The sequence below is a fragment of the Canis lupus genome, chromosome X, assembly GCF_048164855.1.
Source record: "Canis lupus baileyi chromosome X, mCanLup2.hap1, whole genome shotgun sequence".
Lineage (NCBI taxonomy): Eukaryota > Metazoa > Chordata > Mammalia > Carnivora > Canidae > Canis > Canis lupus.
The window spans coordinates 91,679,713-91,705,634 of NC_132876.1; the positions used below are offsets into that span (position 1 = coordinate 91,679,713).

A 25,922-nucleotide genomic window follows, 5' to 3' on the forward strand; every position below is an offset into this window, starting at 1 on the left:
TTTCAAGTGGTCAGGGATCTTCAAGCACAGTGGCAAGGAAGTCTGAGGTCAAATCTCAGAGTATTGGGAACTTTATCCTAAGGTAAGGAGCCACTGAGCAATTTCACACAGTGGAGGGATAGGATCAGATTTGCTAGAGTAGAAAGTGGGCTGTTACTGGAGGGTGGGGTAGAGGTAAGAGCAGCTGGAACATTAGTCTAGGATACAGGAAATACGTGATGTAGACCTGGACTGACACAGCCACAAGGACCCAGGAAGGCAGGACACAGATTTCGGTAATATTTATGGAGAAAAGGTGACTGAAAAAGAAGACACAGAGCCAAAAGAAAATTAGCTTAGCACACAAACTGGTGGTCTAAAAGCAACTGGGGTACAATTGTTTCATATGCCATGCCTAAAAAAATGCAACTTCATTCAGAGGAAGAGAAAAGCCTCCCTATCATATTGTTTCAATTCCGAGAAAGCCTCCAAATACTGGTAAAGTATGTTTTTTGTAAATTACCAGATATCTTTATTTGAATTTGTGCTCACAGAATACAACTAATTTCTTTTTTAAAAGATTTATTTGAGAGAAAGAGAGAGCACATGCACTAGGGGGAGGGGAAGAGGGAGCTGGAGGCAGGCCTGGATCTCACAACCTGTAATCACCACCTGAGCCAAAATCAAAAGAAGGATGCTTAACCAACTTGGCCACTCAGGTACACCACAACTAAATTTCCTATAACTTGCCTCTCCATCATCTATAAAGGAGACAATGTTGCCCAGATGGGATGCTAGTCTAATTGTTTTTTAAACATACAGTTGAGGGGCGCCTGGGTGACTCAGTCAGTTAAACAGTTGTGGGATAGAGCCCCTCCTTGGGCTTTGCACTCAGTGGGGAGTTTGCTTCAGATTCTCTCTCCCTCTCCCTTTGCTCCCCACTCCACTGGCTTGCCCACATGGTCTCTCTAAAATAAATAAATAAAACCTTTAAAAAATCCCCATACAATTACTTCTCATTATTTACAGCACTCACGTTCTATAAAGTCACCACAAACACTGAATTGACACAGACCTATTACTCCTAATGGAAATACAGAGATAGATTCCTGAGCACTTTGGGTGGCCACAGAATTTTGTCAACCAGTCAATACATAACCTTACTTTATGTATGTTTCTGTTGAGAGGCACCTATTTAATATATATTGTTGGTTCATTAACACAAACTCGTGGCCAAAATCACTATAACTCATGCTTAAATTAAGTTTATCTAACACACGCATTTTCTCTACAAGGCACATCACACATAGCCTTCTTACCCCTGGCAACACTAGTCAGCCCTTAAGCACTACATTTGGGGATCATTTTAAACACTACAATCATCAACAAAAAGCACAAAAATGGAAATAACGTGACACTAAATAGACCATGAAAAGGACATTTGTTTGCAGTATAAGAGTTTAAAAAAGAAGCCAGAGCATTGTCATGTTCAACCTCAACTGGGAATGTGTGTCAGGTGAATCAAATTTTTTGCAATTCTGTGCATGATTGCAAAGGCAGTACTGATTTGGGGGTTACAAATGGATTTTTAGCATGTAGGCAAATTTGCAGGATCCATGAATAATGAGGATTGACTATATAACTAAGAGATCCTTCCTTGCCTGAAGTTATCAAAAGGTACTTTAGTAGGTAGGCAGAGTGAGTCACTAATAATGCCAAATTTTTAGTTATGTGCTTTTCCCTGAGGAGTTCAAAAGTATCTCTTCAGACATCATATCTAAATGATCTCTTTGCTCATCTCCTGTGAGCCTGGGAAAATCCAGTTATAAATCAGTTTTTAAACGTGAGAAAAAAATCAAAGTTTTAGAGAATTAAGATGTTCCTGTTTCAAAAAAAAAAAAGAAAAAAAAAGAAAAAAGAAAAAAGGAACAGGAATAAATTCTAGATGCCCTGATTCCTAAACAAACTGTCCATCTTCTAGGTTAGCCATTCTCAAACCTTACTGTGTTCATGAATCCCTAGGGATCTTATGAACAATGGAAATTGATTCAAGAGGTCTAGGGTCGGACCTGAGGATTTTTCATTTCCAACTAGTCCCAGATTATACCAATGCTGGATATATTTTGAGTAGCAAAGCTACTGAAGAAATTCGTCAGCCCCAACGTTGACCTACATCCAATAGACAAGAGTTATACAGATTAAAAAAACAAGCACTCCAGTTTGAGATTATGTAATAGATACTAACAAGTAACTAAGCTTTCAGAATATCAACAGTTCCACATGTAAAATAATCTAGAGTAAACAACGCCATTCATTTTTCTACTTAAGTCTATTAGTGTCGTAAAGAAATTAAAGACAAAATATGTTAGGATCTCAATATTATTTTCCAAATAACACATCAGATTTATGATTATTTTTCTCCTCTCCCAGTGGACCATTCACAGCATTAAGGAAGTAAAGGATCTGAAAGGTACAGACTACTTCATTTGCAGGCAGCTGACATAAGTAGCCAAAGCACCACTTGTCCATTTTAACATGCAGATAAGGACTATGATTATTCGGAAGCTGTTATCTGAAAATAAAGGCATTTGCTTCTCTTTTCCTCTGTGCTCTTACCCCCAGATACACACAATAAATCAAAGATGACTTTGGGAAATAAAGGGCAGTAGAAGTGCGTATCCGGCAACCTGTCATTTTGGAAGGAAATCTGGCACCCAAGAGCCTGTGAGAAGAGCAATTTGATGTAAAAGCCCCAGTGGAAATTTGACTTCCAAGATATAATCCAGAGGAACTCTGGTCTCTCACAAAGATTTGCAGAACTACAAAAATAACAGATCAGATAAAAAGAAGAATATGTTCACTGGTGCTTCAGAGGGGGAGACATTTGTGGAAGACAGTAAGAAAGGCCTTTGGAATACTCAAGATTGATCCTTCCAGGCCACTGATTCCAACTTGAGAGTTTGTGTTTAACAAAAAGTTTCATCTGAGACCAAACATGGGGGGGAGGGGTTCTCCACCACTTCAGCAAGTTTGATTTTCTACACCACTTGAAAACTATCCACAGTTATCTTCTTTCTTTAAAACAAGATTCTTCAGCACACATGGTACCAAATGCAGTTAAGAAAAAAATAACTGTCCTCAATTGGCTATGTATCATTAATGTAACACCAGTTTTGTTGTATTTTTAAACTTGGGAAGATAAAGATAAAATGCAGATAATTACGTTTCAGTGGGCAAATCTCAAGCTACAAATTAAGGACATTTCAGAACATATGGAAGAGTGTTCTATGAAGAGAGATATTTAAAGAAAGAAGGGGGAATGACTGTACAAATCAAATGTCCACAGGATAAAGGCTAGATATTAGAAAAAGTGTACTTAAAGTACCAGACATGTTGGGAAAAGTTCTTACCTGCATTCCTTTGCAAATTTATTTTTGCTTCACTCAAAACCATGGGAGGAGGGAAATGCAAAGAAAAGCTTCTATTTTCTTTTAAACTTTTTTTTTTTTAAGATTTTATGTATTTGTTCATGAGAGACACAGAGAGAGAGGCAGAGACATAGGCAGAGGGAGAAGCAGGCTCCCTGTGGGGAGCCCGATGCAGGACTGGATCCCAGGGCCCCAGGATCATGACCTGAGCTGAAGGCAGACACTCAACCACTGAGCCACCTAGGTGTTCCAAAAGCTTCTGTTTTCTGATAGAGATCAGAAATTCTTCAAGTGAACAGAGGGACAAAAAGGGCTATTTGTCCCAGGAATCCCACTTCTAGGAATCTATACTAAGGAAATATCTCCAATACAAAAATACTTACAGGATTATTCACTGCAAAGTTATTACCAATCACAAAATAATTGGAAACAATCTAAATGCCAACATAAAGGAGAGTGGCTAAATAAACTATGGTACAGCTACACAATGGAGTGCTTTGCTACTGTAAGAAAAGAACAAGAAAGGTCTCCATGAACTGATATGGGTATGGAATGATTTGCAGGATAAGCTGTTAAGCAAAAAAGGCGAAGTGCAAAAAAATGTATCTATGGTATGCGAACCTTCATTTAAGAAAAATGAGAAAGAGTAAGAAAACATTCATGTATCTTCCCATTTGTGCAAAAGACATACAGTGACGGTAAACTAGAAACTAAACAAAATTGCACTAGAAACGAAAGAAACTGGTTATCTAAAGAGGTGGAGGGATCCGTGGGTGGCGCAGCGGTTTGGCGCCTGCCTTTGGCCCAGGGCGCGATCCTGGAGACCCAGGATCGAATCCCACATCGGGCTCCCAGTGCATGGAGCCTGCTTCTCCCTCTGCCTGTGTCTCTGCCTCTCTCTCTCTCTCTGTGACTATCATAAATAAAAAATAAATAAATAAATAAATAAATAAATAAATAAAGAGGTGGATAGGACAGAATGGAAGAGGACACAATGGAAAGGGATAGTAGGGATGAGGAAGGAGTGACACTTGCAAGTATACCCTTTTGTAAAGCCCTGACTCTGAGAATCAGAGTAATGCTTCACATATGAAAAATATAAATAATTAAAACCAAACAAAATATGTGTGTTTTAAGGTAAGAGAGCAAAATGAAATGCAAACACTAACAAAACAGCCCAACTGTAGCACAAGCAAATAAGTAACCACACGGAATAGAATGGGAAAGAAAAGAACTAGTCTTAGTAATTGTGGAAAACAGCATCTTGATTTAAGACCAAAAAAGAATTGTACTGAGAACTGTACTCTAGCCAGTAGATGTGTTTCTCACAGGAGTCTGGGTTAGGATTTTTTAAAATTTATTCATGAGAGACACACAGAGAGAGGCAGAGACAAAGGTGGAAGGAGAAGCAGGCTCCCTACAGGGAACCCAGTGCTGGCCTCCATCCCAGGATGCCGGGATCACAACCTGAGCCAAAGGCAGGCACTCAACCCCTGAGCCACTCAGGCATCCCTGGGTTAGCAATTCTAAAACTAGTTTATATTAGGATTAAAGAAGTAAGTGAATATATTTACATATGCCATAGACAATGAGAGCCAGGTTTCTCACTGTCAGAGAAAGACCAGAATGAACTATGTATTGTTGGATTAGAATGAGAGGTTCAAAAAAAAAAATAAATAAATAAATAAAAAAAAAAAAAAAAAAAAAAGAATGAGAGGTTCAGTATGAGCTCATAACTTGATGGATAGAAAGATGGCAGATAGGAAGGAAGGAAGGAAGATGATAGAATGAAAAAAGACAAGAGACTGATATACATGTTTGCATAGTTAGTATACATTTACATGTATGTCCTAACCACTGGGAAGGCCTAGAAGCAATCACATCCCAGTACCAAATGAGCACACCTAGGGCACAGGTCCTAATTTCTAAGTGCCATTCTGCAATAAAAGAAACCAAGAAAGAGTGGGACAAAAAAAGACTGGCAGAAATATGAGCTTGAATTTCCCAAATTTTGTGCAATCATTAAGCCTACATACTCAAGAAGCTCAGCGAACCCCAAGCAAAACATGATATACCAAGGTATATCATAACTGAATTGCTCAAAACTAATGATAAAGAAAAAAGTAATAATAATAATAATGATAATAATATCTTAAAACCTGGCAGAGAAAATATAGAGAGGAATAAAGATAAGGATGACTTATTTCTCATTAGAAATAATACAAGCAAAAAAGACAAAGGAGCGACATCTTAAAATACAGAAATTTAAAAACTACAGAATTCTATAGCAGCAAGATATCTTTCAAATGCAAAGGTAAAATAACCTTTCAGACACACAAAAGCTGGAAGAATTCACCACCAGCAAAATTATACCAAGAAAAATGTTGAAATAAGTACTTAGAAATAAAATAATACCAGGTGGAAATATGGATCTGCATAAAGGAATGAAGGGTACTAAAAACAAATACTTGGGTAAATCTAAGATTTACTCTTATCATTTAAGTGTTTTAAAATAGGACCATTTAAACAAAAATAACAATAATGTAGTGTGGTGTTTAAAGCATACAAAAAATAAAATGTCTAAAAAGAAGAAAGGCTAGAAATGGAGAAATGGAAGTACTATATATATACTATTGTCAAATCCTTAAAATAATAGTGAGATGGTATACTATCCTGGCAGATCTTGATAAGTTAAAAAATGTATACTATTAACCCTAAAGCAACCAATAAAATCACAAAACATGGAATTATAGCTAAAAATATAAAATCGTGAAGAAATAATCAAAAATAAGACAGAAAAAAAGGAATAAAGAAGAGGTGGGACAAATAGAAAACACTGAAAAACAATAGATTTAAACCTAACCATATGAATAGTCTTTTGAATGTAAGTGATCTAAACATCCCAGTTAAAAGACAGAGATTGTCAAATTGGAAAAGAATAAAGTAGGACCCACTTATATTCTGAATATAAGAAACACACTTTACATATAAAGACACAAATAGGTTAAAAGTAAAAGGATAGAAAAAGCTATATTAACACTAGTCAAAAGAGAACAGGAGTAGCTATATTAATATTAAAGTACATTTCAGAGCACAAAATATTACTAGTGATAAAGAAGTTCCTTTCATAATGAAAAAGGGCTCAATTTACCACAAGAGCACTTAAGAACAGAACTTCAAAATACATGAAGCAAAACTGATAGAACTTTAAGGAGAATTTGACAAGTCTAGAACTACAGGTGGAGATTTCAAAAAGACTCTTTCAACTGATAGAACAAGTATTGATAAAATTTGTTAAGGATATAGGAATTTTCAACATTAGCAGTATTTTTTAATTTATTTTTTATTGGTGTTCAATTTACCAACATACAGAATAACCCCCAGTGCCCATCACCCATTCACTCCCACCCCCCGCCCTCCTCCCCTTCTACCACCCCTAGTTCGTTTCCCAGAGTTAGGAGTCTTTACATTCTGTCTCCCTTTCTGATATTTCCCACACATTTCTTCTCCCTTCCCTTATATTCCCTTTCACTATTATTTATATTCCCCAAATGAATGAGAACATATAATGTTTGTCCTTCTCCGACTGACTTACTTCACTTAGCAGTATTGATATACACAGAACACTCTACCCAACAAAAGCAAAATACATATTCTCTTCTAGCATGCATAGAACATTTGCCAAGACCACATTCTGAGCTATAAAATCTCAATAAAAGGGATTCATGTCATATAAAGTATGTTCTTCCCACAAAGAAATTAATTTAGAAGTCAATAAGATAAAGATCTCTGGACAATCCCTCAACTATTTGGAAACAAAATAACAAACACACTTCTAAAGCACCCATGGGTTAAAGAGAAAAATCAAAAGAGAAGTTATAAAGAATTTTGAAATGAATGAAAATGAAAAGACAACATATTCAAAATTTGGAAAGACAGCTAAAACAGTATTTAGGGGATAATGTATAGCATCGAATGCTTATATTAGAAAAGAAGAAAGATCTCAAATCTATGACTTCAGCTTCTCATTTAAGAAACTGGAAAAGCAAGAGAAAATTGAACCCAAAGTCAGTAGAAGAAAGGAAAAAAGACCAGAGCCAAAATCACTAAGACCAAAATCAATCAATCATCAATCAAACAAACAAACAAAAAACCCACAGAAAAATCAATGAAACCAAAAACTTGCTCTTTGAGAAGATCAATAAAATTGATGAACCTCTAGCTGGACTGATCTGGAAAAACAGAAAACAGAAATTACAACAAGAAGTTTGGGGGGAAAACCACTATAGAGTTTACAAATATTGAAAGCATAATCAGAGAATATTACTAAAAACTTTATGCCAATAAATTTGATAACCTAGAGGAAATGGACTAATTCCTTACAAGATACATATGACCACAGCTCACTCAAAAACTAGAAAAGCTGAAATAGATATCTATCTGTTAAAGAAAATAAATTTATAGTTAAAAAACCTTTCCACTCCAGACCCAGATGGCTTCAATGGTGAAATCTACTAAACAGGTAAGGAAGAATTAATGCTAATTCTATAAATCACTTCCAGAAAATGGAATAAAAAGAACAAAGTTGGAGGACTAATAGTACTTGATTTCAAGAATGATTATAAAGTTTCTGCAATCAAGACAGTGTGGGACTAAAGTACAGACAAAGAGATGGATGAAAGCAGAGACTGTAGACATGGACCCACACAGATATAGACTTTCAACAAGAGTGCAAAGGCAATTTAACAGAAAAGTCTTTTTAACAAATGGTGCCGGAACAACTGGATGCCCATATGCCAAAAAAAAAAAAAAAGAACTTTGATCCAAAGTTTGTACTATACACAAAAATCAAATGAAAATGGGTGGTAGACTTGAATGTAGAACATAAAATTAGAAACTTTTAGAAGAAAACTTAGGAGAAAACGTTTGTGACCTTCAGTTAGGCAAAGGTTTCTTAGATATGAAACCATAAGCATGATCCTTAGAGGAAGAAATTGATAAATTGCACTTTATCAAGATTAAAACCTGTAGCTCTTTTAACGACACTGTTAAGAGAATGAAAAGCAAGACACAGACTGGAAAAAAATATGTGTAATCATATGTCTTATAAAGGACTTGTATCCAAAAAATATAAAGACCTTCAACACAAATATTAACAACCCTCCAAAAAATAATGGGCAAAAGATCTGAACTGACACTTCACCAAAGAACATACAGATGCAAATAAGCACATGAAAAAAAATGTGATATATACATAAAAGGGAATGTTATTCAGCCTTAAAAAAGAAGGAAATTCTGACATATACTACAACATGGATGAAACTTGAGAACACTGTGCTAAGTGAAATAAACAGTAGGACAAATACTGTGTGATTCTACTTATTATGAGGGCCCTAGAGTAATCCAATTCATGGAGAAACAAAGTAAGATGGTAGTTGCCAGGGGCTGGGGAAGGGAGGAACAGGGAATTATTATTTAATGGGTTAGAGAGTTTCCATTCTGCAAAATGGAAAGAGCTCCATAGATAGATGTAGTGATGATTACATAACAATGTGAATGTACTTAATGTCACTAAAATGAACACAAAAATGATTAAGACAGCAAATCCTATATTATATGTATGTTACCACAATAAAATATGGATAAGAACAAAAAACGCTCAACATCATTAATCATTGGGGAAATACAAATTAAAACTGCAACAAGATAGTACTGCACACCTATTAAAATGAGTAAAATTTAAATACTTACCATGCCAAGTGTTAGTGAGGATATGGAGAAACTGGAACTGTAGATGTGGATGTAAAACAGTACAACCATTTTGGAGACCAGTTTGGCAGTTTCTAGAAAAGTTAAACAGATACCTACCATATGATTCAGCCATTGCAGTCCTAGGTATTTACACAAGAGAAAGAAAAGCATATGTCCATAGAAACAACTTGTATGTAAATATACATAACAGCTCTATTGCAATTGCCAGAAATTGGAAAAAACACAAAAGTCTGTCCATCAACAAATGAATGAGTAAACAAACTGAGATATATCCATTTAATGAAAAACTACACGGGAATAAAAATGAATAAATTCGAAATGAAAAAATGAAATAAATATACATTACAACATGGATGAATCTCAAAATAATGGTGCTGAGTAGAAAAAAGCCAGATAAAACAGTACATCCTGTATGATTCCATATCTATCAAATTCTGGAAAATCCAAACTGTAGTGATGGAAAGTAGATCAGCAGTTGCCTGGAAATGGGTAATCGGAAGTGGCATGATGGTAGATTACCAAGGGCACAGGAAGCTTTTGGCAGGATGGATGGGCTCACTTTCTTAATTGTGGTGATAGTTTCCCAGGTACGTACATATGCCGAATTTCCAATTGTACCCTTCAAATATGCTCAGTTTATGGCATGTCAATTATACCTCAATAATGTTGTTAAAAATCATCAAGCAAGCAAGCAGATATGCCTGGTAAAATTCTACCTTTTTTTTCCATGTTCACTGCATGCTCCCCACCACTGGAATATAAACTCCCTGAGAGCAACAACTATCTTAAGCATTCATGGCCAGGCTAAGAGACATGAGCCATTCCTAATAAACATACCTGTGACATTGCAAAACTGAGAAAACTTCTTAGAAGCTAAAAGACAGTATTAGGAAACTTGATCAAGGGTCTTAAATAGCCAAGACTAACAACTTCCTGCAATTAGGAGAGATGACCTTTGTACAATAAACTAACACACCAACCCAGCTCAAGAGGTGTGAGACAATTAAGAAAAAAAGGGGCAAAGGGGTCATAAAAGTGCTAAGAAAAGCTGACTCCAGATCAGATCACAAATTCTCAGCCATGATACCTTTAGGATTATGCCCAGTCAGGTCCTTATAGAGAAGTTAATAGGCATTAATACCAACCTTTTCTATAGTATTATAGCTATATATGAGTTTGCTTTTTATTTTCTCAAATTCATAATTTATATAGCTCCTACCTAATAAATTACAAGAGGAATGACGTAGTAAGTAATGTGCAAAACGCAAAAAAATAGACAGCTTTAATGTATAAACACTCTTACAAAATGATAAAACATCACTAATAGAAAAAGGGCCAGAGTAAAAGAAAAGACAATTCAAAAATACAGATTTTAAAGTTTTACCTTATAATTAAATACATATATATATATATAATTTACTCATTTTTAAAACTATGAATTCTAAAATGTTTTTAAATCTTTGTCAATGGCAGTAGTGTGCTGTAATTAACATTTTCTTATGCAATTAGCAGGAGGATATTGGCAAACATCCTTGCTGAAAGCTTTTCTGGCAAAAATTTTCAATATCTAAAAACATTCATAGTTAATCCTTTCATAAGGAAGTTAGCTTAAGCAAATAATGAAATGCAAAGCCAAAGATTTAAGTTCAAAGTTACTAATCACAATCTTATATTAGTGAAAAAACTAGAAACAATCTATATACGCCACAGCAGGAAAACGGCTTGCTATACAAATGAATCTCAGGATAGAAAAATACATGACCATTTAATGCTATTTTGAAAGGATTTTTAAAGACGTGGGAAAATTCTCGTTGAATGAAAAACATCAGGACACAATCTGTTTAGTACAGCAGGATTCCAAATCTTTTGCGCTCCTCCAGATTTTGAGTCTTACACTTCTTCTTTAAGCACTTTCACCAAATTGTTATCTCTTAGGGGTTCATTGGCAATCGTGGCTAACCAACTAAGAGGCATGAGCACCATCAAACAGAAATTCTAAACTCAAAAAAACCAATCTGTCCTCACGCTAACCTAGCCTCGCCTGGGTGTTAAAAAACCACGTATCCATTAGCAAAATACCCTGTCAAGAGGGCCAGTGAATGTACATAGTAGAGAATGGTAAGTAAGCAGTGAACAGAAGCAGAAACAATGGGGAATTTAAATGCCTGAGATTCTTGTCTGAGTTCTTTCTAGTCCATTATTAAAAATAAACTGGGATCATTCTATCAATGCCTTTTTTCAAAACAAAGATAAGGCCACTCCAAAATATCACTTCTTCCGGACAAGATGCTCACTCTTGGAACTCAATTGCCATGGGTAAGATGGCGCCCCAGGCTAACAGGCCATGGAAGAAGGGACTGAGGACAAACATACATCCAAACAGAAAAATCTTTTCTTAGCATTTGAAATAGTAAGAGTCCTGATTTTCTCAAGTTGGAAGACTCTTCATCATGAGTGTTCCGAAATACTCAGGTTACCATAAGGGGTGACACAAATAATCCCAGGATTACATGGGGGAATTGGCAGATTGTTCAACATGACTTCTTTCTCCAGCAATTCTTGATTGGTGCATAAGACCAAGAGAGGAAAACAGCAGACACAGCATTTTAAATTTGTGGGTAGATTTTTGTTTCCTTTTCACAGAGTATCATTTTGGTACTGTTGATAGTTTGCCTAAACTCAATCCACAAATAAAACCAGCAATATTCCTATGGTTACACTGAGCCATAATCTATAGTACTTAAAATGTAGTTAAAAGCCTCTAAATTTTGCAATGCTCCAAACCTTACCTCATTTTTTGCTATTATATAAGAACTATTATATTCTCATTACAGGATAGTAATATGAACACAAATTGAGAGGAACTGCTAACCATCTTCCCACCTAACTTCTCTGTGTTTCTCCTTGAGACACACTAACAAACTCCCTATGAAACCTGGAATATGAATACTACCTTGCCTGGAAAGGGAACTAAAGGGAAAAAGAGAAAGCACCTGCTTTCTCTCCAGATTCACACAGATCTCCAATTCTCATCTCAAATCATCTCCCACACTCCAATTACAGCAGTCCGTGGTAAAGACAAAGCTCCCCCTCTAAGAATGTGGTTCAGCAGTGTAAGCAAGGGTTTCCATTCGCTTTACCGCAGACAACTGCTACTACATACCAAGGTTAAATTTAACCACCAAAGTAACCAACATTCTGGAAATTATCCTTTAGGACAGAAGTATATATTCTGGGTTTGCTTTCAAACACTCAGTTTTATTTTAACCTGCATGAACCAAAAAAACCCAAAACAAAACAAAACAAAAAACCTAGAGAGTGCCAAGGAATCCAGTAATGTGTGGACCTAAAGGTACTTTATGATAGAGGCTAATACAGGTTCCTATGTTATACTGTAGCAACTGACCCTCAAGTCAATCACTCAGATGACTAATAAACATGACCCTCCAAGTAAAATGAAGCACTCACCAGATTCAAATTAAAATGGAGTAATACTCAGCTGAAGGGCATCACCCTTCACAGATTACCATATATGTTCTATGTTATCAGTCACAGGCTACCCATCAGTACCTGAATTTCGTTAAGTTTCCTTCTGCCCCATAATATATTCATTTAATGAATGCATATTTGAAGCTACAGAACTAAAATTTAAACATATTAGAAATGAGTATAGTGTGGTTGCACAACAGTATGCTTTCGTCAAAATTCATCAAATCACACTTAAAATTGGCAAATTGCATTGCATAGAAATGGAACACAAATGTGAATTCATAATAACTCATAAAACATGGAACCAACAGTGACTGGGGAAGCAACTGAGGGAAAGAAACTTGCTTAACCTAGAGCGGGTTTCTTAGCCTCACCTTCCTCTTTTAGCTGTGACAACCAAAAATGTTTATAGACACCACCAAATGTTCCCCCAGGGGCAAACCTCCCCCCTCCCGCTGAGAACCTCTGCATTATGTCGTTCTAACAAGAATCTATTATATATAAGGATTTATTATGTAAATTCAGTGAAAGCTAGTGGTAAAAGGTAACAGTCCCAGAAAAAGAAAAAAGAAATGGAGAATGTTCAAGACTTCCCAGTTATTTTGGATACTTTCTTCTTCTTTTTTAACAGGTGAACTCTATCAAACATTTATTTACTTTTATTTTTAGTTTGTAATTCCAGTTAATAGACAACGTTCTATTAGTTTCAGGTGTAAAATATAGTCATTCAACACTCTATTTAGGACATTTCCAGGTACAGGTGATCAATACTAACAATGCTCTCCTCCACAGCTAATAAGGTTAATCTGGAAATATCTTAAGCACATTTCTCTAAGAATTGTCTTTAATTTATATGTGAGGTTTCATAGCCATAAATCTTCACCACTGACCGACTCAATAATGTCACAGATTGGTCATTTGTTCAAGTAGAATACAAAGGAATTAAAGAACTGATCATTTATTCTGAGAACAGGATGCAAATATACACTGGGCTTTCAATAAATGATTTTTCAAGGAATCGGCTTTTTTAAAAATCAAGTCCCTAAGTTCAATGTTTAGTCAAATTAAAAGAGAAATCTATACCACTTCTGTCTACAAATTAAATTAACAAAATGCATATGAAATAAGGCTGTGAGACAGATTGTAGGTCAATAGCTAGTTTGATCTGTTCATCTCCTAACATACAAGGTACCAGGTTAAAATAAGTTTAGGAATTCCACATTTGGAAACATATTCCAAAGAAATAACCCCCAAAAGAAATTAGATTAAAAATATGCAAAGGATTCCTGATATTCAATACTGCATAGCTCCCAAATCTGTGAATGGAGGCAAAACAACAGACATTTATGCTTTATCAAACACACAGATGATGGTTGAAAGAAATCTGAGTTTCTAGTCCAATGCCTCATTTCCAAACCACTAAGGGGGAACGTAAGGTAGCAAAAAGGGCCCAATGGACATTTTCAGAACTTTTTTTAAAAAAGTGCCTAGGTCAAGGCTCCAGGTAGTGGTACTCAGCTGCAAGGTTTAGAAAAACAAAGAAAAAAAAAAGAAAAACAAAGGAACAAGCACAATCAAATGAATAAATGACCCAATTAATATTACCTATTTTTGTATTATATATAAATTATTATTTGTATTCCAAAATCATATAAAAATATGTTGCATTCAAATACAAGCAATTACATTTCTAAAAACATTCTTATAAATGCAATTTATTAATCAAAAGTCTTTCAAATTAGTGTTTTCATTTTCTTAGCATAAATACTCAGTAGAATTAATGGATCATATGGTAATTCTATTTTTAATTTTTGGAGGACTTCTACACTGTTTTCCACAGGGGCTACACCAATGTACATTCCCATCAACACTGCAGGAGGGCTTCTTTTTCTTTGCACTCTTACCAGAGGGGAGGAGGGTGTTGTATGGTGTCAGAAAGTAGCTACACTCTTGGTGAGCATAGTATAACATATAAAGAAAGTGTATCACTATGTTGTATACTAAGGTAACAGTATGTGCCAACTATACTCAAAATATTGAAAAAAAACTTTAGATCTTTCAAATCATAGGAATTAGGGAAAAATAAGATGTCTTTTTATGGGACTATGAAATATGGCCCCCAAATTGATTTAAAAATGGGCAACAAATATTTGAAAGTATATACTTCCTCGTTATTAACCAGAGGAACACAAATTAAAAGCACCATAATACTATAAACATCCACCAAACTGGAAAAACATTGAGAAGTTTAACAAGTTCAAGTGCCAGGGATGATATGAAACAACTAGAATTTTCACCAATCCATAACCATAAGAAAAAACATTTAGCAGCATTTTTTTAAACTAAAGATGCATGTACAACTTCACAGATGTTCAACAGGAAATAAAAGAATATTCATAGCAGCATTATTCATAAAAGCAAACTGAGTACCACCCAAATGTCCAATAACAGGATGAATAATTTGTGGTACAGTCATATACTGAAATATAAAGCAATGAAAAAGAATCAACCTAGCTCCAAGTAGCAACATGGATGGATCTTATACATTAAGTGAAAGAAATCACAGAACACATGGAGTATTACTCAATGTACATAATGTTCAAAGATAGACAAAAACAAAGAGAAGTACCAGGTTATTTCAGGGTTTGTTCATACGTGGTACAACTATTAAAAGCATGTGGATGATAAGTCTGTATAATTTCCCTACAGAGGGGAGAGAGGAAACCATGATAGGGAGGGTCACTCAGGAGGCTATGGGGGGTGGTACTGATAATGTTCTATTCCTTAACCCTGGAAGTTAACTAGATGAGTATTTGCTTTTTAATTATTCTTTAGGCTGTACGTGTTTTCCCACTCCTTTGTGGTTTTCCCATACCATAAAGACTTAGTTTTTCAGACACACAGTAATACAACCATTTCAACACATGCAAGATGCAGTCCACATGTGAATCATATTAACTGGAAAAAGCAGAACTTTGCATTTAGGGTGATTACAATTGCACAGATGTGAAGATCCAATGACATAGCCCACAGACTAATTGGAAGTGATGTGATAAAGTCGTGTTCATCAGGGGCTTTTCCTGTGGGCGTGCTTAGGGTCATAATTTCAAAACTATTTGCTGTCACACAACAGATTAAGTTTAAAGCTGTTGGTATCAAAAAATCAATATGCAAAAAGAAGTCCAACTGACAATGAGTTTAGAATGACCATGAGTCCCTGAATTGATGTTCAATAGGCACCTTCAGAAGGCAAACATATGAGGCAGGTACGAGAGACTTCAGATTGTGTACACAAGTCTACACGTCCGCTGATTGTACAACTGATATTCATCAGCCGTGGAAAAGTCCAGGTTGACAATTCAATTTCATGGCAGAAACTTTTTGTTGTCATTAGAAAGCAGGGTACTGGAGTTTTCTTGCTATTTATTGAGGAGATTAACAACTGGCCAGGTTACAGCTTAAAAGCAAGTTTAAGGGAGGAAGTAAGTGACAGCTTGCAACCTTTTAGTTGGCAATTGTGCCAGTGAGCCGAACCTGTATGTCCACCTGTGGATTAGATAACTGTATTTAAACTAGTGTCAGTTCCATAGGAAAATGCCTGAGGAATCCTGCTGCTTTCAGCTTTCTTTAAAGCAAAGAAACAATTCGTCTCTCTAGCAGCTTTACATGACTTGGCTTCTGTCTTGTTCAAGGGGGTTGGGAGCTTATAGCCATAAGAGACAAGCTCACATCCTTACCATATTTCACAGCAGCGAGAAAAAGGATACCCATGCAGCTTGGGACAGTAATTTAGTCTCGTGGGCATGTTAGTTGGTTGGTTTAATAAGAGTAGCAAGACTATCCCTGTGAAAGTTTTCAGGATTCCTTACGTATTGCCCACCCTGGCCATAAACCGAAGCGGGACAAAGACATTTAGGAGTTCAGACCTTTGAAAGTGTAAGGGCGGTTGCCCAGTTGTTCAGGAAGAACTCTGTGTCTGACATTAGTATCCCTTAGACAATCTTCGACTTCCACTTACCTGTGGTACAGTATAATGCCCACTTGAGAAAGTGGAGTTTTGAGCTGAGAGGACAAGAAAAAATGGCCCTGACCTCAGTTTTCTACAAAAGAACCACATGAGATCATTACTCTCACTGTTGTAAACTTTGACCTTTCTGGAAAACCAAGGCTACTTCTTCATGCAGGAAGCCTGGGCCAGCTTAAAGGAGCCAAGACTGGGACTGATGAGCACTTGTGCCTCAGAGCAGTGTGGATTCCCATAGTATCCGCTAACCCATCTTCAAAGGTCTACCATGGAGAACCGTGTTCCCCTTGACGAGCATTGCGCCTAATGCTGGTGGAGAGGTCCAACCTGAAGCCTCACTTAAACATGACCTTGGGCCAAACTCTGGATCCCAGATGCCTCTTCTCAAAATAAGGAACAGTAATTACTACCTCTACAGGTTGTTATGGGAATAAAATAAGATAATGCACATGAGGTGTTTAATACTATCCTTGTCCAGGGCACCTGGGTGTCTTAGTTGGTTAAGCATCTGTCTTTGGCTCAGGTCATGATCCTGGAGTCCTGAAATCAAGCCCTGCATAGAGCTCTCCACTTAGCAGGGAGTCTGTTTCTCCCTTTCCCTCTGCCCTTCTCCCTGCTCCCGTGCTCTCGCTCTCACTCTCACTCTCTCTCTGAAGTAAATAAATAAAATCTTTTCTAAAAAATCTTAAAAAATACTATGCTTGTACTTTAGTAAATGCTCAATAATCAAGTTGCAGCTCTAAATAATAACATCATCATGACCTAATACAGTTAACTGCCAACAGGAGGTACTCCCTTGCAGCTGACAGGATCATTCGTAACTCTCCCTTTGCTCCATATGGATCACTCGGTACTTTTCCCTCTTCAGCAAGAAAAATCCACTTTGAGAAAAAGCATTTAAATCAACAATAAAAATACCTTCTCTACCTCAAATCACTAAATAACATACCTATACCTATCAGCTAACAGGGCCATTGTCTGCCTTGGATTTTTTTTTTTTTTTTTGGCTAAGTATGGAAAGCAGTACCAAAATATAGAAAAAGCTTAATTATTTCATGATCAATATGCTATACTGGAAATGCTGTCACCCATCTGGTTAGAAAAAAATATATATATATATATCAGAACTCTCCTTGTTTCCACAGGGCCCGTGTGCTTTTGTTTGCCCCAGCCCCCAACCCTGCCTCCCTCCCCTTTTTGTTACATTGGTGTAAAAAATGTGAAACAAAAAAATTTTATGAACTAACTATGGTGTGTGAAAGAGAGAAGAAAAGCTGGAAATCTGATTCCACGTGTTTGGGAGTTGCTTGGGGTTGGGGCTGGGGGGACAGGGGATAGCTCCTGGAGAAAGGAGGTGGCCCTCATCTTCGTCCTGCACAGACTGGCTCCTGTCCCACGGAGACCACGTGGTGGGGGCACAGAGTGGGGCCTGCTGACTGTCTGCTCTTCTGGCCAGGTGCTTTTCTGTCAATTTTTATGGAATGCAAAAGGAGTTTTTTGTTTTATTTTGTTTTTTTTGTAAAGCTTAAAAAAAAATCTACATCTTATACTTGAGCTTCCATACTTAAAAAGAAAAAACAGAAACTGGGATGCAGTTAAAAAAACATATATATATATATATGTGTGTGTGTGTGTGTGTAAAAACATATATATATATATATGTGTGTGTGTGTGCGCGCGAGCGCGCCAATGTTCACCAAAGCATCACTTCTTAGAAATAGGAAGTAAGTGCCCCCATTGGGCAGGAAAACAGATAAATAATGACATGTCCATACAAAGAATGAACTAGATCAGAGGTCAGCAATCTTTCTATAAACAGTAAATATTTACTATTTTATGTAGTAATAAATGTAGTAAAATATTTTCTGTAGACAGTAAATATTTTGGGCTTTCTGGGCCATCCAGTCTCCAGTGCAACTACTCAACTCTGCTGTTTTGGTGTGAAAGCAGCAATAGTTTACATATAATACCTAGCTTATGTACAAAAAGAGGTGGCTAGCTAGATTTGGCCCATGGGCCATACTTTGTCAGCCACTAAACTTGAGCCACATTTATCAACCTAGAAACATGTCAAACAATGATGAGCAAAAAATGTAAGTTTCAAAACAATATCCATAGTGTGGTTCATTTATACAAAGTTTATAAATCTGAAAGCAATACTTTATGATGATAGATATGCATCTATTAATAAGTGTATGAAATTTGTATTTACTCAACTTACAAACTCTGAATTTATGACAGAGAGATGTAGAGGAATCAACTGTAATTTTTTCATTTTTCTTTAAAAACTATAAACACCCAAAGCAAATAAGCCATAATGCCAAGATCTGATAAAGCTGGGGGGTAGATACAAAAATATTATGCCCTGTCTTAATATTATACTTGAGATTGTATACAAAATTTTTATTGTTTAATAGAAGCAGTCATTTTCTTTTATTTTGAAGAGACAAGCCTTAAAAATCAAGTTAAATGTGTTTTTGCTCTGCATTAATTTAATCCAGTGGCTACAATGGACTGGGTCGAAAAACTGCTGCATTATAAATGACCTGATGATATAAAAATAGGTACTCCATCCTTGAGAAACAAAGGAAAAGCACATGCTATAAAATGCCCAGAAAATTTTAAATATTTGTATATAAGTTTTATTTTATATATATGTATATATATTTTAATTAAATTCTATGCCACATGTGGGGCTTGTACTCATGACCCTGAGATTAAACATTGCATGTTCTACTGATTGAGCCAGCCAGATGCCCCCAAATTTTTTATTTGAAAACAGCACTTACTGTTTTCTTAATTGCAAATGTGATTCATGCTATATGTAAGGGGAGGGAAGGAGACTCAGAAAATAAAGAAAAGCACAGAAAAAGAGTAATCCATGAATTATCTTACCATCCAGCTATAATTATTAACATTCTGAGATAGGTCCCCCTCCAGGATTTATTACATGCATTTTCTTCCTTACAAAAATGGTGTACCACATACACAGTTTTGTAGACAGCTTATTGGAACAGCTTTTCATTAGAATATTTATTCATTTATGCCCCTCCCTTTTCCTGGATTTTTATCTCAAAAGAATTCACATGCTAGATACAGAGTTGGCTCCTGACATCTTGGTTTAAAAGACTTTGATCTGAGTTTCCAACGATGTGGAGAAGTGTATTTCGCCTCCATTTGTCATCTAGACCAAATCAAAGGCCCCAAAGCACTCATTGCGCCACCATTCAGGGCTGCCTGTTCTAAGCCATTTATAAAAACTGTCAGGCTAGCTACCTCTGCAGACCAGGAGGATCCTATGAAAAATACAACATACAAAGCAGTTACTTGTTTGTTCTCAAAACATCTCTGAAAGATATAAACAACGGCCAGCTTCACGTCACAAATAGCACAGCTGCTGTTAAGAGATTAATAAGTAACTTGCTCCAATAACTTGCTTCTACCCTGTGGCAGAACCTTCATCCCTTAAACGAGATTTACTGGAAACTCGGGCTACCATCAGTGCTGAAGGCTGGCCAACCGCTTTGCTGCACCTCACTACACCTACTACCAACAAGCAATTTAGCATCAACTACATGCAGAATTCTGGGCTTACCATGCAGTTGAAAAGAATCCAGTTTAGGGTCTCACACTTCTTACGTGAACAAATTGACTTTCCTCAATTTTGCATCTCCATGCCAACCTCCTCTATTAACTCTGAACCCGCCTTTTTAACAACTTTAAACACCTAATCACTCTTCTTGGTTAGCCAAGGAGCTTTACTTGTTAGGAGAAAGGAGAGAATAAGGAGGCTAGGCATCACACCTGCTCCGCCATACCTCACCACAACCACGAAAAGCCATTCTTCCAGCCCAGAGGGAAAAGTATGGGCTGCTAGAGAGCTACTCAGGAGCCTGCAGAGCCTAGTGGCCAGGAGTTGGTTCACCGGGCCCATTCAGTGAAGTTTTTCCTTTCTCTGCTACTTGCCCCTGTTTCTCTCTCCTTCTGTCCCTACAACAGCCATGTCTCTTTGGATCTTGAGTTCGAGTGTTTCCAAAAGAACTCGCTCCATCCAGATCTCACAAGCTTAATCATCTTAAGTTCCACTGACCAACCAACAAGCCAATAACCAAAGGTCAGATCCTTTTTCCTGGTCAATTCACTGTGCTCATGGTGGACAGTGGGAAGGGTCAGGAAGTACAGAGATGCCCAAATGTAAAGAAGTGCACAGGGCCACTTTTGTTAGCAAAGAACACAAGTGAGCAACCTTCTGAGAGCTGGCCTATTTCTTAAATCTACTGGTGTCTCCAATGAAACACATGGAAAATGGAGCACATATTAACCTCAAACCAACTTCTAAGGTCTGCATTTCCATGAGGGCATCAGCATCATCCAGGTTTTGCAAGCACATAACACTGGGGTTCTCACTCATTCAAAAATATCCTTGCCACTTTATATAGTGGTTGTCCATTGTCCTCTGTTCTTCACTCTCATTGTTACCCTACAGAATACCTTTATGCTCTCCTAGTTAACCAGGTTTCACCACTTCTTGCCTCTTTAATTCCAACCCAACTAACTTACAATGTCTAGATTAGACCTATAAACAGCTTCCAAAGCTACCACTCCCTGATTGAAAATGTGGTCTAGTCCTCCCACTCCCACCAACAAAAATAGTTCCAAAACTCTAATCTACACAGTCAACCCACAATAAGGCCTATACCTACTTACCTAGATGCACCATGTTTTGTCTCTTATAGCTAAACTCACTCCTGTCCCAAACACAGAAACCACTCTGCTTTCTACAAACCTCTACTTATGCTACTTCATCTAATAGCCTCATGATCCTCCCAGAGAACTACTTGTCAAAATCCCATCATTCTCCAAGGTAGATTCTGTCCATGTGACTTTCCCAAATTCCCCAGCTAGCAGAGCTCTCTCTCTTGGCCCCATAGCACTTAATTTAAACTTCTAGTACTTCCAGTCCAGTGCTATCCAATAGAGATCTATTGATGAACTGCATATTTAAATTTCCTAGTAGCCACACTGAAATTAAACAGAAACAGGTGAAATGTTAATAATGCTTTAACTATGTCCAAAATACTATCATTTCAACATGTAATATAAAAATTGAAGATTTTTTTTCATATTGAATCTTCAACACCTATGTATTTTATACTTGGAGCACATCTCAATTTGGACTATCCACATCTGAAGTGGCTGCTTTATTGGATAATGCATGACTAGCTCTTTCAAGCCCAAAATTGGGAGGCTTGCTTCATTGCCACTCCTATATGCCCATTTAAACTTTAAATATATGAAGCTAAGGATTATTTCTTCCTTATATTGGTATCCCCTAGAGCAGGAGTCAGAAAATCATAGCCCATGGGTCAAACCTGGATGCCCACCTGTTTTTGTAAATAAATTTTTATTTGAATATAGCTTTGCTTCTTTATTTACATTTGTCTATGCTGATGGCAAGGCAGAGCAGTTGCAACTGGAACCATAGGGCCCATAAAGCCTAAAATATTTATTATTTGCTCCTTTATAGAAATGGTTTGCTGACCCTTTTCTTAGAGCAGTGGTTCCCAAAGTGTGGTCAGTGGGCCAGCATTGATCAGCACACTGTTATCAGTTCAAAATGAGAAGAAGCTTGCATCAGAATGTAAATAGATTTTTTTTTTGTAACAGGACTTTTTTTCTTAAAGATTTTATTTATTCATGACAGACACAGAGACAGAGGCAGAGACATAGGCAGAAGGAAAGCAGGCTCCCTGTGGGGTGCCTGGTGTGGGACTTGATCCCAGGACCCCAGGATTGCAACTTGAGCCAAAGGTAGACGCTCAACTGCTGAGCCACCCAGGTGCCCCATAACAGGACTTTTTTAAGTGAAGAAAACAGTATATTCGTTAATGGCCTCCACTAGGCTCCTTATCTCACCACAACTATTTAATTGACTTTATTGTACCTTTCACCATGTAATTTAAAATTTTTTATAAGTAAATACAATTTAAAAAAAAAGTAAATACAATTATTTTTCAATTGCTTCTGAGTCTTCAGCTAGGTTAAGGCAGTCTCTCTGACTCATGTCATGTGTATAATCTCTATATTTTCTTACAAGATTTTGTTTTGGCTTTATATTTACGCATTTAAACCAATTAGAAGTTTTAATATTATTTAAGTAAGGGCTCCAATTTTATTTTCTCCCATATATCCAGTAGCAGCATTTAAACCTAGCTTTCTCTCACTAAAATGAATGTTTTTTCATATAGTAAACCATATACTCTAGAATTTATTTCTGGATTCTCTGTTGTTCTGCTGACCTATTTGTTTCTAAGCCAATATGATACTGAATCAGTGACTTTATAGCTGTATTCGTTATGTATTATCACAAATGTAGAGGCATAAAACATCATACAATTATTACCTCACTGTTTTTGCAGTGTCAGGAGTCTGGGCACAGCTTAACTGAGTCTTCTGTTTCAGAGTCTCACAAAGCTTCAATCAAGGTGTCAGGTGGCTGCAGTTTCATCTGAGGCCTAAATGGGGAAGGATCTGCTTCCAAGATCAGTTGATTGTTGGCATCATTCTGTTGCTTGCAGGCTGCCAAACTAGGGGCCTCAGTTTCTTGCTGGCTGTTGGCCAGAGCTGCCCTAAGTTCCTTGCCATGTGGCCCTCTCCATAGGGCAGATCGCAATATGGAAGCTTACTTCTTCAAAGCCAGCCAGGGAAAGAGTCTCTCAGGAAGATAGACATTATAGTTTTATCTAATGTAATCGTTAACATGTATTCACATATATCTGAACACCTCTGTTGTATTCTATTAAGAGCAAGTCACAGGTCTTGCTCAGACCCAAGCCAAAGAAGTTACACAAGGGCATAAATATCAGGAAGCGGGAATCATGGCAGCCGTCTTATAGTCTGTCACAAGAGTATATTCTTATAACTGGTAAGGCACATACTTCCTTTTTTTAAATTTTTTAAATTTAATTTTTTTTACATACTTCTTTTACCCCAATTTCTCTGGAGTTTTCAGGCACTTGTTCTTCTATAGAAACATTATTATCTTATCATCTCTATCCCTCAAAAAAGTCCTGTTGGAATTCTATTGGAATGGCACTAAAGACATTTTCAGAAAACTGGTATTTTTATGATATTAAATCTCCTTACTCAAGAACACAGTGTCCTTTAATCTGTTTGGATCTTATTTATGACCTTCAATAAAACTTTAGTTTTCTTTATCTAAGAGCCTTCCCTTTCTTGTTAGCTTTATTCTAAAGTAGTTACAATATCTGTTGCTACTGAGACTAGAATTTTCCCTCCCTCTCCTTTTCTAAGACTTATGCTAAAATAATGAAAAGCAAGTCATTTTTGTATTTTTATCTTATATCCAACCTCTTTGCCAAATTCTTTTTTTTGATTCTTTAGTTTCTTTTTTTTATAATAAATTTATTTTTTATTGGTGTTCAATTTGCCAACATACAAAATAACACCCAGTGCTCATCCCGTCAAGTGCCCCCCTCAGTGCCCGTCACCCATTCACCCCCACCCCCCGCCCTCCTCCCTTTCCACCACCCCTAGTTTGTTTCCCAGAGTTAGGAGTCTTTATGTTCTGTCTCCCTTTCTGATATTTCCCACACATTTCTTCTCCCTTCCCTTATATTCCCTTTCATTATTATTTATATTCCCCAAATGAATGAGAACATACACTGTTTGTCCTTCTCTGATTGATTGACTTACTTCACTCAGCATAATACCCTCCAGTTCCATCCACGTTGAAGCAAATGGTGGATATTTGTCATTTCTAATGGCTGAGTAATATTCCATTGTATACATAAACCACATCTTCTTTATCCATTCATCTTTCGGTGGACACCGAGGCTCCTTCCACAGTTTGGCTATTGTGGACATTGCTGCTATAAACATCGGGGTGCAGGTGTCCCGGCATTTCATTGTCTTTGCCAAATTCTCTTAGTAGTCGTTTTTTTCACTAGAATCTATTGGGTTTGTATACAACAACTGCACCCATGAAAAGATCCAACATTAAGGGTTTTTTGTTTTATTACATTAGCTAGATAAACCAAAATGATAAATAATCATGATAAGCAAGAATCCTTGTGTAGTTCCCAACTGACTCAAACTGTTAATATTTTACTATTTTTTGAAAAAACATTTACTGTTGATTTTAAAGTTTATTTAATGAAAATAATCTCTGTTAATAAGAGTAATGACTGATACTCTACTCTCAAGGAAGTGGTACATAACTCCCCACTCCTTAAATGTGAGCTAGGCATGGTGGCTTTCTTTCAAAGAATACAGTATGGAAAGGGGAAAGAGAGTAACTTTACAGTGAGAAACCTAATAAACTAGATATCCCAGCCAGGTAATCAAGGTCAATAGCAATAGCAATAAGTCATCTTGATAGTATGCACCCTTCATATGATATGATGAAAATAGTACTTAACCTCTGTAGTCTTCTTTCTCAAAACACATAACCCCAGTAACCACGAGGAAAAAAAAAATCAGACAAATTGCAACTGAGAGCCATTGTACAAAGTATATGGTCCCTACTCTTCAAAAATTGTCAAAGTCATCAAAACAAGGAAAGTCTGAGAAACTGTCATAGCCAAAAGAAGTCTAAGGAGACATGACTACTAAATGTAATATGGTAGCCTAAATTGGATATTAGGTAAAAACTCAGAAAATGTGAATGAAGTATGAACTTTAGTTAATAATGCATCCATCCTGGTTCATTAACTGTAACAAATGTACCATACTAATATAAGATGTTAAGAATAAGAAAAACTGGTTATATGGTATATGCAAACTTTATACTATCTCCACAATTTTTCTGTAATTTTAAAACTGTTCTAAAATTAAAAGTTTATTAAAAAATAATAAATCACCAATACTTTATTTAATTTTAAGTGACATATTTATATTATCTTACATAAGAATACTTATATCTCAATGACAGAGCTAAACTCATATCTTTGGTTCCTATTCAAACTCTTTTGCAATCTCAACTCTTTTTCGTAGCAATATAAAATCCAAAAAATTAACCATCCTTGATTTTCAGGATATGGAGTGTTCTGATCAATTTACTCATTTAAAAAACAGACGTACTATCTCCCATGTGCAAGATATGAAGAAAAAAGCAACACTCTATACCATAAGGAAATATGTTGCCAAAAAATGTATGTGTCCCACTTTACAAAGTACTTGAATGTCATTTAACTTTCAAACACCTGACT

General features: G+C 36.5%; 1 protein-coding gene across 2 annotated transcripts in view; it reads right to left on the minus strand.

The window, feature by feature from the left end:
• TSPAN7 (tetraspanin 7) overlaps positions 1-25,922 on the minus strand; it is a 128,410-nt gene that overhangs the window by 90,852 nt on the left and 11,636 nt on the right. Inside the window, exon 2 of one of the 2 annotated variants that reach the window (XM_072815161.1) lies at positions 9,159-9,250. The exons of the other annotated variant lie outside the window; for it this stretch is intronic. Coding sequence (XP_072671262.1) covers positions 9,159-9,227 — 69 coding nt within the window. The 5' untranslated portion in view covers positions 9,228-9,250. The remainder of the gene's footprint in view (positions 1-9,158; positions 9,251-25,922) is intronic. 2 annotated transcript variants of the gene reach the window in all.